Genomic DNA, 14,805 nt, shown 5'->3' with positions numbered 1-14,805 from the left:
TTCTTCCCCATAGAGTTGGAAAGGATGAAAGAATGCCTGTCACTATTGACAGATAACATTTGATAAACTTTAAAACTCTAAGCTAGTGAAGAAACATTTCTAAATTTTACAACTACTACAGCTGATAATAGAGAAAAGCACAGGGAGAGTAAACATAAATTTTTCTGTGATTAAATAAACATATATAATATCCTGTAATTTCCATTAATCTATCTTTCTAAAAAATACACTACAAATGAAAAGCAATATGTCCAGACCACAATAAAAATGACATTCAATTACATTTGTACTGAACAGGGAGAGATAATATACAACACCATCATAAAATTTCCCTCAAGTTTTAATCTTAATAGTAAATAGTACTGATATTAACTTCATTGCTTCTTTTTAGAAGCATTATGATATAGTAGTTAAAAACATGGGATCTGTGCTTGCCACATAAATTACTTGGCCATTTCTAGGTTATTTATTTTTAAAATGGGATATACTAAAAGCTCTCACAGTGTTTGGATGTAAAGTCCTTAACAAGGTTCTTGAAACTAAGTAATAGATCAAAAAATGGCAGCCATTATTACTATCTCTTGTTTCCTACCTTACAGAAGCACTACTAACATCTGAAATGAAAAGGCAAATTGCAGAACCTGCAGAACAACACAAAATTTAACAGTACCCAACAGATCACTGAGCTATAGTAGCATATTTATCATATTTAACTACTATACCTTGCCTGTTTTCCAATGATGATAGTAAACTGATAATATCCATGTAAAAAAGTGATAACAAAATGAATGTAAAATTACAAAATAACTTAGAAGATGCCTGCCTATATACCAAATATTCAATTATGATATAAATCTAATTAGCATGTTTTCTATTTGAGTCTTCCAGTGCAAGCAGCACAAACACTTTATGTCTATGCTTTATATTCACATTCAGGTTCATAATAGAGTTATAATTTAATTAGGTTATGGCAAAGTCATGATTAAACAGAAAGCTATAATGTCTCTTATGTCATCATTTATTTTGATTTCTATAATTAAAAGTAAACATACTTGCTGAACATATTAGTAATTAGAACAACAAAAAGAAACAATCTATTTAACATATACTAAAGTACCAAATTACCTTAACTGTGTCATAAGCTCCAAAATAAGAAGCTCGGTATACAATGATGCCTTGAACTGAAACACCAAACCCTTGGTATAAACCAACGATTCCATCTGATTTTGCTATTTTCATAATACAGTCACCTAAACCCTTGAACTGTCGCTCTTCAGGACCTAAAATACAGCCATTTAAAATTAATTAGCAACATTATAATCAGATAAACACTTTAATCAAAGTAAATTAATAAAACATTTTACAGATTGAAATTACCTGGTACTAACATTTAGAAATCTTTCTAACAAACAAGGCACAAATTGAAACCTTCCCATTCATTTAAAGATAATTAAGATGTCAAGTAGTATCAAGATATTTTAACTGCAAATATTAATCTTATAAGCAATCTAATTCAAGCAATCTGATTGGCTTAAAACATTTCAATAAAATTACCATTCAATAAAGTTACTAGTTAGCATTCAGAAAATACTTAGGCATTAAAAACCTCTACAGCTTGCTTCAGTTGAAGAGCAAAAAGACAGATAAAACAAAAAGGAAAAGCTAAAAACTAGTAACTTTAAGGATTATTAACATTTTAGATGAGGTGTCATATTTTTCTAGTGCTTGATGGTTTTTGTTTTAGTTTTCCCTTGACCTAGAAACCTTTGATAATGTTTTACAATTATATATAGAATACAATGTTTCAAAATAAAGTTCTTCCAATTGTGAGAGAAAACAAAACTATAGAATTGAAATCAAACCAGGATGAATGTTATTTTCACTTTCTTAACAAGAAAATATGGACTGCCAGTTAAACATGACAGATCAAACTCCTCATCTCTGTCCAAACTGTCATCCTTTCTGAGGCCTTTTCTCTGATCATTTATCTAAAATTGACGTCATTCTCTTCTCCTGAATTTTTTTTCCTGGCATTTACTGCTAAGTGACAGTAGATTTTAGTCATTTTTTCCTGTTTTTATTACTATGATCTTCACTACACTATAAGGCACATGAACCATGAGCTCCATGTTTAATATGGCATATCTCAAGCAGGACCTACTTTACCCAATAATACTTGCTGAATGAATCTCTGCTTCCTTGAGAAATTCTATTAAAATAATAACAAGGGAAAAACAGGTTTACAGCAAAAAAGAGTACATGACAAGAATAAAGCTCACACATTTTGGCAAGATGGAAAGGAGGTGGAGGAGTGTAACTCACTAAGAGTGAGCAGAGGAAGTTGAAACCTAATTTCTTGCAGAGGGAGATACTGTTGAAAAGAGAACCACAGGTCTCCAATAATCACAGAAATTTAAAAGTAAAGGAATTAAGTACTATTGTGGTAAGGCTCCAATTTGTGCTGAAGTCACATGGGGCCAACTGACTTATCTTCACAATTACTGAAAAAGCCTCACACAAAGATACATCATTGTGAATGTCAAGTCATCAGGGATATAAGGTAAGTAAAAAGAAAAAAAACACCAAATGGTGGATGATAAATGTGCTGTGGGGGGGCGGGGGGGTCTGGAGGCCCTGGAATGGGAAGGCATGGTGGCTTCTGTGGAGGCTTCGGCAGCAGCACCGGTGTCCAGGGCTGAGGTTGCAGAGCTTGCAGAGGCAAAGCCAAGGACATCACCAAGCTGGGCCGCCTGGTCAAGGACAAGAAAATCAAGTCACTTCTTTTGCCCATCAGGCAATCTGAGATCACTGACTTTTGAGAACAATGACTTTCCTGGGACATCTCTCAAGGGCAAGGTTTTAAAGATTATGCCTATGCAAAAGCAGACCAGTGCTGGCCAGTGGACCAGGGTCAAGACATTTTGTCACCACTGGGGATTACAAGAGACATGTCAATTTAGGTGTCAATGCTTAAGGAGGTAGCCATTGCCACTCTTGGGGCCACCATCTGGCCAAGCTCTCCATCATCTCTGTGCTGTGAGGCTCCTGGGGAGACAAGAACAGCGAGCCCCACACTGTCTCTTACAAGGTGACAGGCCGCTGTGTGGCTCAGTGCTGGGATGCCTCATCCCTGTCCTCAGGAGCACTGGCGCTGTCCTAGCCTCTGTGCTCAAGAAGCTACTGATGATGGCTGGAACTGACTGCCGCACCTCTGCCAGGGGCTGCCGCATAACCTTGGGCAACTTTGCCAGGGCCACTTCTGATGCCATTTCCAAGACCTACAGTTATCTTACTCCTGATCTCTGGGAAGAGATGTTGTTCACCACGTCTCTGTATCAGGACTTCTCTGACCATCTTGTAAAGACACACTAGAGTTTCTGTGCAGAGGACCCAGCCTCCACATAGCCACCGTATAGTTTTATATGAGAAAAATACAATGAATGAAGCCAGAAAAACAAGAAAAAAAGCCATCTACAGAAGGATCAGCAGTAAGAAAATGATTTCTTAAGAGCAGTATTAGAAACTAGACTCCAGAGTAATGCTTTCAAAATTGTGAAAGAAAATGAACATATGGCCAAATATTAAAAGAGTGAAACAGACATTTTCAGATAGCCAAGATCTCACTTTATCTCCTATCCACCCTCCTCAGAAAGCTATCAAAGAATACATCTACCAAAACAAGGGTATGAAGAAAGATGTGATAAATAAGTAAGGATAGAGGAAAAGGGAATCTAGGGTGAGAGTTATACACATAACCTAGAAAGGGGCCCACAGTCAAGACAGGTAAATAAGGGCATGAAGGGATCTAGGGGATGGCTCTCTAAATAACAAAAATAGAAACAAACCAGAAGTTAAAGTGTTCTTTGTGGCTTACTTTTTTGTTATTATAGTGTTGGCCTTCCTTTCCCTAGTTTAAAAGAAAAGAAAAAAAGTAGTAATCTTTAGGCTCTATGACTTTACCATTTGGTTGAGAATAAAATTTTTAGGTTGAATCCAATACTACTGTTAAAAGCATAGCTATGATAAATAATACAGTGCTCAAAAACACAAAGAAGGAAGAGTTAGTATTTCTAATAATTCTGTACCTTTTCCAATATCAGCACCTAATCGGGTTCGGGCAAAATCTAGTGGGTAAACTACACACAAGGATGTTGCCCCAGCAGCTCCACCAGAAGCCAGGTTTGCCAAAAACCACCTCCAGAACTGAAAAAAACATATTAATTAAAAAGTAGTTATTAAACTATAGAATCTGATTTTTAAAAATCCTTTATTTTTATAAGGTTAAAAAGCCAGATTTACAAGATCCTTTTATAAAATAAATACCTAAAATAAATAAGCATATATTATCATCCAAAATACTTCCCTTCATGTCCATGCAGACTTTGTTTCTTAACCAGGCAGTCTAGGAGATACAGGCTAGATGCTGACATATTGAAATTCCAAGATATTTTAATATGCTCCAGCAAAAGCAGACCAGATTAGCACAAGAAGCCACATAAGATACTCCACTCTTTAGACTGTATAAGCTTTTTATGATTAATATATCTTTTTATTACTAAAATGATAGGTATCTGTGGAGGCCTCAGCTGTTCCCTTTCTTGGTGGCAGGGGAGAGCGACAGTAATATATCATAATGCCACAATTTCACTTTGTAATTTTAGTAAAAATAAATTTAAACAGCTCAAAAATATAGACTATCTTCAAATGCCAAATGTAAATTGGCAGAAATCAATTATAATGTGGCTGAATGGCATGGAAGACCTTACTGATCTACTAGTTCACATGGGCTGTTGAGGTTCTTTTTGATAAACATTTGAAATGTTCTCTGCTTAGGTCCAATAAACTGCTTTTCAACATCTGGTGCTCAAGGAAAAGAAAGGAATATTTTAACTGGAGTTCTTACAGAAAACCTAGGGTACAAGACCGCTGTAACCATCCTAGTCAAACTCAGTTTCTTGCTTCTCTAACGCCTATTTCTTTTTCAATTTAGAATTAATTGGAGGATAATTGCTGTGCTGGTCTCTGCTGCACAACACGCATCAGCTACAAGTACACGCACATCCCCTCCCTCTTGTGGCTCTTATTTCCAAAAATAATTTTAAGTCTCCCAGTCTCTGTTTTGGAACTCTCAATTTTCTCCTGGCCTGGAATGCCATTTCTATCTTTTTAATTTTCTTCCTACCTTTTATAAACAAAAAGTTATTGATTTATGCTCTAATTCAAATTCTGTTTCTTTCATGAATTCTCTTATCTTCAGCTCACTCAAAACTATATGTAATCATACCCTCTTTCTATAAATACTTCCTCTCTCAGAGAATTAAAGGTAAATCATGTGATCAATATGTAAAATGTATCAACATGTTCCAGATTTTCATTTTTTAAAACCAGTATTTACAATGACCACTTTCAATTTACAATTATTTGTATACCTGTCTTGTTTTACTTTCTACAGACTATAAATTTCTACAGGCCAGAATTATTTTTATTTTTACTTACTGAGATATATTTACCTATTGTTCAGTTCACCCATATATTCAAATCAATGAATTGTTAGTGTATCAGAGTTCTGCAACCATTATCAGTTTCAGAACATTTTCATCACTCCAAAAGAAATCTTGTACCCATCAGCAGTCACTGCATATCTTTCCTATCTCCCTGAACCCAACATAACCATTAAGCAACTTTCTGTCTCTATAGATTTGCCTATTCTAGACATTCCCTACACATGAAACAAGCAGTCTTTTGTGACTGGCTTCTTTCATATAACGTGTTTGTAAGGTTTATCCATGCTGTACCAAGTGTAGCATGTGTTAGCATTTCATTCCTTTTTACTGACAAATAGTATTTTACTGACTTATCACATTTTATTTATCCATATCAGTTCCAAGGACAATTAGGTTGTCTACATTTTTCGAGGCCTGAATTCGTAATTCATTTGTTTATTTCACAAAGCAAGTCATAGGGCCTTGTCCAGAGTAAGAGTAATGCATTCAATAAATATTTGTTTAATGAAGGGTACTTGGACTCCCACAGTGCCTTTTACCATGAAACTCGTAAGTTCTACTGTACAGATAAGCCATGTTTCATAATCATATAGAGATAATGAGACCAGAAGGTAGCTAATCCATAGTTTGGAAGATGATATGTAATCTGGCAGAAAAAAGAGGAGCTAGGCCACAGTTTAAATCTTAGAAATGTGAATCTAGAAATTCTAGGCCAGTTAGCAGTAAGGACAGAAACAGAAAAAACATTAAATAATGTTTTTAGGTTTCAGTCTACTTTGAGACTGTTGAAAACTACAGATACTCTTCCAATAAAAATCTCACATATATAAACACAATTTTATTGTAAAAGTTTAAGTTATTCCTCAAGTATGCACGGGTCTCAGGTAAAGAACCCCCCCCTCCACTTGAAAGGTTAGTAGGAATCACTATGATATTAACACTGAACTTAAAAGAAATAAAATATAGGGAAGTAAAAAAGGTGGGCAATAATGAGAAAATGTTGAGCAAATATATATGTAGAAAAAACCAGATCATTACAGACAGAGATAGACTAACTGACCTGGGAAACAAAGCTAAAAAGTATAGTTTGATCCCCACAGCTGCCTGTGGTTCAAATTCCACTGCAGTAAATATGTCTTTTTCTTGAAGTAATTTCTCTGCTTCTTACAAGCAAATAGGCCAAATCAAATAGGCTATGCAGCACAAAGATTTATAAAGTGCATCTTAAGTTCAATTTAACCTTCTATTTCCTTCCTAGATAAGAAAAAGAAAACAGATCCATAACTTTCTGGGGTGAATGATTGTACAATTTACATAATTTACTATTCAAACAGGGACCCCTCTGATAGTGAAAGTGGGGCCTATGAGAAAGCAATGCAGGCAGGCACAAAATGTATAAATAGTATGGCCAAACCACTAGGGGAAGGAAGGCAGGGAAGGTTGAGGATGGAAGGAAGGAAGAAGGAGACAAGAAGACTCTATGATGAATGATAATTCTGCAAGTGTTTCTGTAACAGATAAAGTCTGTCCCTCCACAATTAAGCTTGAAAATAAACAGACCCAGAAGTTGTTTTTTAAGTTTGTAATTTCAGATATTACTATACTGTAAAAGGGGCTTCCCAGGTGGTGCAGTGGTAAAGAATCTGCCTGCCAATGTAGGAGATGAAAGACATGTGGATTCAATCCCTCAGTCAGGAAGATCCCCTGGAGGAGGGAATGGCTACCCACTCCAGTATTCTTGCCTGGAAAATCCCATGGACAGAGGAGCCTGGCGGGTTACAGTCCATGGGGTAGCAAAGAGTTGGACACGACTGAGCACCGCCACCAAACTGTAAACGGAGAGGGAGTGAAAGGAATCAGGAAAGGAGAATAAGAGAGTTTAGGGGGTTTGGAGGAAAATAACCTTATTCATTTTCAACTGTTGACAAATAGGTGATAAACTGCCTCCAAGCACAAATACCTGGGACCAAAGTTCTTTCTAACAGTATGTGTGGGCATGGAAGAGAGCAGGAAGCTCTAGTCTTCAATGAAGGTTGTGCTGGTAGCTGCTTAGAAGCAGCAGAGACACATTTTATGCCCAGGTCCAGCTAACACTCATCTAGTTTAGTCACCTCAGATGAAAGGAGTAAGAGTATGGTAGAAAGAACTGAATTTGGGAATTAGAAAGACATGAACAGATGACTAGGGCAAGTGCTTTAAGCTCTGTCTTGTTTTCCTTATCTGTACATTTGGGGTAAAAAGAACTACCTCAAAGGGCAAGGTAAAAATTCAGTGAAAGAGTATATGGGAGGCACACAGCTCCCTACCATGGTTATTTTTAAAAAACCTTTTAGTCTGACATAATAGCAGATTCACATGCATCCTAGTACATATGAAGTCTATAAACTTTTCAAGCAATTTCCCCCAATGATAGTATCTAGCATAATTACGTGTGTGCATGCTCAGTGGTGTCAGTCGTGTTTGACTCTTTATGACCCTATGGACTGCACGTAGCCTGCCATCCTCTGTCCATGGGACTCTCCAGGCAAGAATACTGGAGTGGGTGGCCATGCTCTCCTCCAGGGGATCTTCCCCACCCAGGGATCAAACCCGCCTCCCCTGTGACTCCTGCACTGCGGGAGGATTCTTTGCCCACTGAGCCACCAGGGAAGCCCAGCATAACTATAGTAGAGAAAATTAACACTGATGGAAATCTACCTAATTCAGATTTCACAAGTTTTACACACTTATCTGTGTGTGTATTCAGTTCTATGCCATTTTATCATATGTGAAGATTCATATGACCACCAATTATCACAGTGAACAGTTCCATGATAAAGATCCTCCATTTATGGACCTCTTTATAGCCACCTGCCTCTCTCCTGGCAACCACTATTATGTTTTCCATCTCTATAATGTTCTTACTTCAATAATGGTAAACAAGTGAAATCAGAAAGCAAATGTCTTTTGAGATTGGTATCTTTTCAGTTAGCATTCAAAGTTGCTGTTTGTATCATGTTTGTTCTTTTTTAAAACTGTATGGTAAAATTTACTGTTCAGGCATTTTAAGTGTATAATTCAGTGGCATTAAGGACAACACTATATAAACATCATTACTATTTCCAGGACTTTTCATTATGCTAAATGTAAACTCTGTACCTGTTAAAGAATCTCCCTCCCCCTTACCCCTGGCAACCTCTGTTCTACTTTGTCTCTATGAATTTGCCTTTTCTAGATCCCAAGAGGATCATACAATACTTGTTTTATCAAAAGGTGTTTCTCTTCATTGCTGAGTGACCTTCTATGGTGTGATGTACCACAGTTTAAGTATTCACCTGGGACATCTGGGTTATTCCCAAATTTTTGCCTATTATGAAACAATCTTCTATGAACATTGTATACTTTGCTTTTTTGTGAAGAGAGGTTTTTTTCCTCTGGGATAAATGCTCAAGAGTTGGACTGTATGATAAGCATATGTTTAGTTGTAAGAAACTGTCATTACTCTCTTGAAAGCGGCAAGATCATTTTACATTCCCACCAGCACTGTAAAATTCAGCTTCTCTGAATCCTTGCCAACACCTAGTATTGTCACCAGTGCAGCCATCCCGAGAAGCATATAGAGAGATTTATTGTGGTAGACCAACCACTTTTAAATCACATACACTGTACTTGTTTTTTGTATCTTCAATGTTTCTTTGAAAACCAGGTAAGAAACCCAAAATACTGAATTTTCATTTTCAGTTTTTTTTTTTCCCACTTTTTTTAGAGCAGGAACAGAGATAGGTGAAAATTGTGATGTCTAAGGGCAGAAATAGAAGGGTCATTAGTAGCCACATTTAATAAATAATATATATTTAAACTTACATATTACTTGTGACTGAATATCTTTACATAGACTGCATGTTCTTTCTTTTTCATTGTTCTTTTCTTATCTTTTGGCCACACCTTGCAGTGTGGGATCTCAGTTTCCCAACCAGGGACTGAACCTGTGCCCCCTGTCTTAGAAGTATGGAGTCTTAATCACTGGACCACCAGGAAAGTGTTAGCATATTCTTTAGAAGCATACTAAAAATGTTTTTACCTCAAGCTCTACTGATTTGAAATTTATTATAGAGTTTTAACAGGGATCAGAGTTAACTGGAACTTTTAGAGCCATATTATTTACACTGTTCGGGACAGATGTTAGTAACATAAATTTTCTAGTTAATTCTGGAGTTAATTGCTCCATCTGGCTTAGTTTTACAGGAATTATCTTTTGGGGGAGATAGGGTGGAAAATGTTCAGTAAAGGGTTAACTCAGCAGGCTTGTGTTGCCCAAACCCTGCACATACTGAAAAGATCTCCCTCCTTGACCAAACTCAAAGGTTCCTTTGCGGTAACCTTCTGAGCCCGTGGAATATCCTATCTAGTAAGACTGTCTTTATATGCCAGAAGCTTTGGCAACACCAGATAGTTTATACTAACATTGATTTATGGTGAACACCTCTTTGTTTACTTGGGGCTCTGGGCTGAATTATATCAGTTTGACCTTTTGAGTAGGTGGCGGCCATAGCTGGAGACTGAGTAGCTAAGGTCAGTCTATTATACATGCCTGTGAAACTGACTCCCCTCCCACAAAGACCTGACCACCACAGCTCAAGTAAGCAACCTTATTTGGCAGTATATTATATGTGTTGTCTCACATTACTGCTGAGAGAGCTAAGTGCTGTCCAGCTGAGTCTACTAGGAGAGGACACCGAGAAGCTTGCACCTAGTTTCTCCTGGATATTGTCCTATGTGCCTTTTCCCTTTGTTGATTTTAATCTATATCTTTTTGCTGTAATATACCAGGAGTGTAATAGCTTTTCTGAGTTCTTTGAGGCCCTACTCAATCAATGAACATGAAGACAGTCTTGGGGACTCTCTGATACAAGTCCATAGTCAAAAGAAGTTCCAACTATTACAAGTTCCAACTAAAGATCCCTTAGTTATTAAATTTGTGTTAAGAGGTTTATAGGAACTTGTAAAAGTTAATATAATTTTAAATTTCCATATGTAATTTCTATGACTTAATACATATTATAATATGCTAACAGTTATTATGCTTTAACTATTATTTTTTCCACTACTTGAGCACCTCCTCCCCAAATAAAACTCCACAGGTTTTTTAATGGATAAAGAAGATGTTGTACATATACAATGGAAAATAACAGCTATAAAAAAGAATGAAATAACACCATTTGCAGCAACATGGATGTAACCAGAGATTATCACAGTAAGTGAAGTAACTCAGAAGTATGGCATCACTTATACGTGAAATCTAAAATATAACAGAAATGGACCTATCTACAAAGCAGAAGTAGACCCACAGACATAGAGAACAGACTTGCGGTTCCCAAGGGGTACGGTGGGGTGAAGGGGGAAGGAGGGAGAGGCTGGGCTAGCAGAAATAAAATACTACATATATGATGGATAAACAAGGTTCCACTGTATAGCATAGGGAATGATATTCAATATCCTATGATAAACCACACTGGAAGAGTATATTAAAAAGAATGTATATATACATGTCTAACTGCCTCACTTTGCTATACAGCAGAAATTAACACAATATTGTAAATCAGCTATGCTCTAATTGGAAAAAAATACCTCAGGTAAGGCAAATCCAACTTAGAAAATTTTAGACATATTAAAACATAATTACCTGCTTTTTCTAAAAACAGAACTACCATATGATCCAGCAATTCCACTCCTGGGTATATGTCCAAAAATACAAAAACACAACTCAAAAAGATGCAGGCACCCCAATGTTCATAGCAGTATTATTTGTAACTGCCAAGGTTGTAAAGGTATGTAATCAATCCAAGTGTCCATCAACAGATGAATGAATAAAGAAGATGTGATATATATCAACAATGGAATACTACTGAGCTATAAAAAAGCATGAAATTTTGCCATTTGCAGCAACATGGACAGACTCTGAGGGTATTATGCTAAATGAAGCATAAGTCAGAAAAAGACATATACGTCATGATATCATTTCTATGTGGAATCTATAAAACACAACAAACTAGTGAATAAAACAAAAAAGCAGCATATTCACAGACACACAGAACAAACTAGTGGTCACCAGCGAGGAAAAGGGAAGGGGCGCTGATGGGGTGTGCAGGAAAGGGTTACTGTGGGATAATCTGAGTTACGTATATGAGGCTTTTAAAAGCTGCAAAGCACTATATAATTTAAAGAATCTTTCATTCAATTAAAAAAATAATAAAAAATAATTACCTGTTTTTCTTTATTAACTCCAGACATGAACAGTTGTTTGTATTTGTCTTTGAAAGCAAAGTTTAGAGCTTGTGTTGGAAAATATCGGATAACATTTGCCAAATTGCCACGCCAGTAACTGAGGAAACCTACAAAAGAAAACATACTAAATATAAACTTGCATTATTATTAAATAATTTGCATAGTTTTAACAAACTTAGCTGTTTGAACTACCTAAAACTTACATCTTTTCTCATGAGAAAAAAAGTTTACATGTGTCTCCAACTGAAGAAAAAAGGCAGTGTTAACTTCAAGCACCCCATTTCAATTTTGTTAATTTCCAATAAGCAGCCTTGACTACTTAAAAACCTATGGAAAGCATTACCAGCTGAATATAGGTCTCTTCACTAATAGAAAAACAGAGCTTAGTAGTACTCATCAGAGAACTTTAGTCTCATTTCAAATCATAAGATAGAATTCCTATGGTGACAAGTCTGTTGCAAAAAAACTGTTGTATATATACTCTTGAGAATGAGATAAAAGAGTCTTATATTTATATTTTAAAACCTAGCCAAATAAAAGGAATTCACAATTCAAGGCAGTTTCCGGAGGCCTGATGGAGAGACAGGAGGAACTTTCAAGGTTAATAATCTTCCCGATTCAAATCTCCATGGACTAAATGACCAAACTTTATAATTCAGTCGCTGTGTTACCTGATAATTCAGAGCTGCCTTTATAATCCTTAGCTTCCCCAGAATACAACAGGCAATCCCTCCAGGACCCATAGTTGTTTTTACAGATGATTGAACCCTGCTACTCTTAATAAGATAGCACTAGTCCCAGCTTGGAGAAAAGAATACCCATAAACAGTCTTCTAAAGATAAAAATTTGAATGAAGTTAATTTCAGTCAACTGGGCACAGTGCTCAGAAACTGAAAGTTAGATCAGATAAGTACACAGAGAAAGACATTTATTTGTTAAATAAATAAGTATACTTTGTGGGAAGTAAAATTGAGTATTAGTGAATCCCAAGGTGAATGTAAAGCGGTCGCAGAGAGACAGTTAAGATGTATATTAAGGGCCAAGAAATAATCTTTTCAGTCCTCACAGCTGATTCAGTTACTCGGCATTCAGTTGCAGGCATAAATTACTAGGGCGTTTAACATGTAATGGTAACAGCTACAACGTCCTGAGCACTTAATGTGTACCAGGCACTGGCAAAGGCTGTACTTGTACGTTTAATTTAATCATCACACCAAGCTTACGATACATGTTCTCTTACAGTACCCATTTCATACATGTACAAACTGAAACTTTTATAAATTTAAAAACTATAATCAGGATTTAGAATCAAGTTTTCTGTCTCCAAAGCTCTACTGCAGCTTTGGGTTTCTGGAGAAGCAAATCTTAGAAAAGTTTGAAAATTATTAAAGTATGGTAAATAAATAAAAGTCTATTTTTAAAAAAATGGAAAATGATCATTGTAAAAAATTTTGAGGCAACATTAACAAAACAACACTAATTTCTAGGAACTGCTTTTTATTCATTTAATCGTCATAACCACCCATGAGGTAGGTAATATTAATCTCTCCATTTTATATATGAAGAAATGCATTAAAAACAACCTCTAAGGCATAGAGAAGTTAGTTAAATAACTTGCCCACTGTCACTTAGGTCAGAAAATTGTACACCTGGAATTTAAACTCAAGCAATCTGGCTCAATAATTCAGTCCCTTAACTACAATACTTTACTTAATCATGCAAATATCTTCTGTACCTAAGAAAGGTCAACAAGTTTTCTTTAATGGAAGCAAAATAAAAATCTGAAAACATGAGAAATGTAAGCAAATTATAAAAGAATATTGCTTGCTAGTTGCAGCTATATTGAATTCCTGAGGGAGACTGATGAATCTAATTTTCAGAGGTATTTTTAATGATTTCTAAGTTCTTCATAGTTAACAACATTTAACAACATAGTTAAGCATTTGTATTTTCTGCAGACTTGCAGAAGAGAAACACTGAAAGTAAAATATGACTGTAAATGACACTGAAGAATAAGATTTTATTTTCTACACCTGTGTTACAGTAACACAACAACAGATTACTGGCAGAGGATAGAATTGATCTTAAATGTAAAAAAAAGAGCATATTGGCTGGAGAACTGCCAATGCAGTCAAATGGGATTTAAGTTAAAAACCATCATTTGTTTTTTAAAAAAACAAACTAATAAGCTGAGTTTAAAAAGTGCTGTGTATCAAAAACGTATTTGAATTCCCATTTTATACATGGCTCTTATTTATTAGTAGTCATTTTGGAAATGGTTGATTTAGATGGTATTGAGATATTATAGGTTTCAGATTGTGAGCTGTTATATAATTATGATTATGGAAAGTGTGAAAGTGTTCATTTCTCTGTCATCTCTGACTGTAATCCCATGGACTGTAGCCCACAAGGCTCCTCTGTCCATGGAATTCTCCAGGCAGGAATACTGGAGTGGGTAACCATTTCCTTCTCCCTGGGATCTTCTGGACTCAGGGATCAAATCTGGTCTCCCATACTGCAGGTAGATTCTCTATTGTCTGAGCCACCAGGGAAGTCCAATTATGATTATAGTACTGAATTAACATCTATTTCACAAAAGAGTATCACAAATGAGTAGTAAAAAGCTTGTAACTTTGGCTAACGTATTGAATATAAATAGAAAATTCTGATGACAGACATCTGCAAATTAACAGGAGACCACGACAGAGTGCCAGATTTATGACTGAAGTGGCTTGGTATCATTGACAGAATGTATTCCTTTTAGCAAAACTGTATCTGCATGAAACAACCTAGAGTATTCAACAAAACAACTGTCAACATCTCAATGAAATTCTAAAAACAAATAAATATCTAGAAGAATAACAGGAAAACTGGCAGCTTTTAGTGAGTTATGTCTGAAAAAATATTTCTCTCACACACAAAATACTATTGCATGGCTACTACTGATTGGTGGATTCCCTGAAGCTACAGATATCAGGTTAAAAACCCTTCCTTTAGCCTTTTTCCACATATCATGCAGCAAAACCTTACTCTTATT

At 35.9% G+C, this 14,805-nt stretch overlaps 1 protein-coding gene across 1 annotated transcript in view; it reads right to left on the bottom strand.

Moving 5' to 3' along the window:
- SLC25A31 (solute carrier family 25 member 31) overlaps window positions 1-14,805 on the bottom strand; it is a 28,001-nt gene that overhangs the window by 4,409 nt on the left and 8,787 nt on the right. The window contains exons 2-4 of the mRNA XM_061140889.1: window positions 11,748-11,875; window positions 4,086-4,203; window positions 1,126-1,280 (exon numbers count right to left, since the gene is read on the bottom strand). Coding sequence (XP_060996872.1) covers window positions 1,126-1,280; window positions 4,086-4,203; window positions 11,748-11,875 — 401 coding nt within the window. The remainder of the gene's footprint in view (window positions 1-1,125; window positions 1,281-4,085; window positions 4,204-11,747; window positions 11,876-14,805) is intronic.

Source organism: Dama dama, chromosome 5 (assembly GCF_033118175.1).
Source record: "Dama dama isolate Ldn47 chromosome 5, ASM3311817v1, whole genome shotgun sequence".
NCBI classification, from domain to species: domain Eukaryota; kingdom Metazoa; phylum Chordata; class Mammalia; order Artiodactyla; family Cervidae; genus Dama; species Dama dama.
The sequence above is the reverse complement of the archived record's forward strand: the minus strand, read 5'-3'. Positions and strand labels throughout refer to the sequence as shown.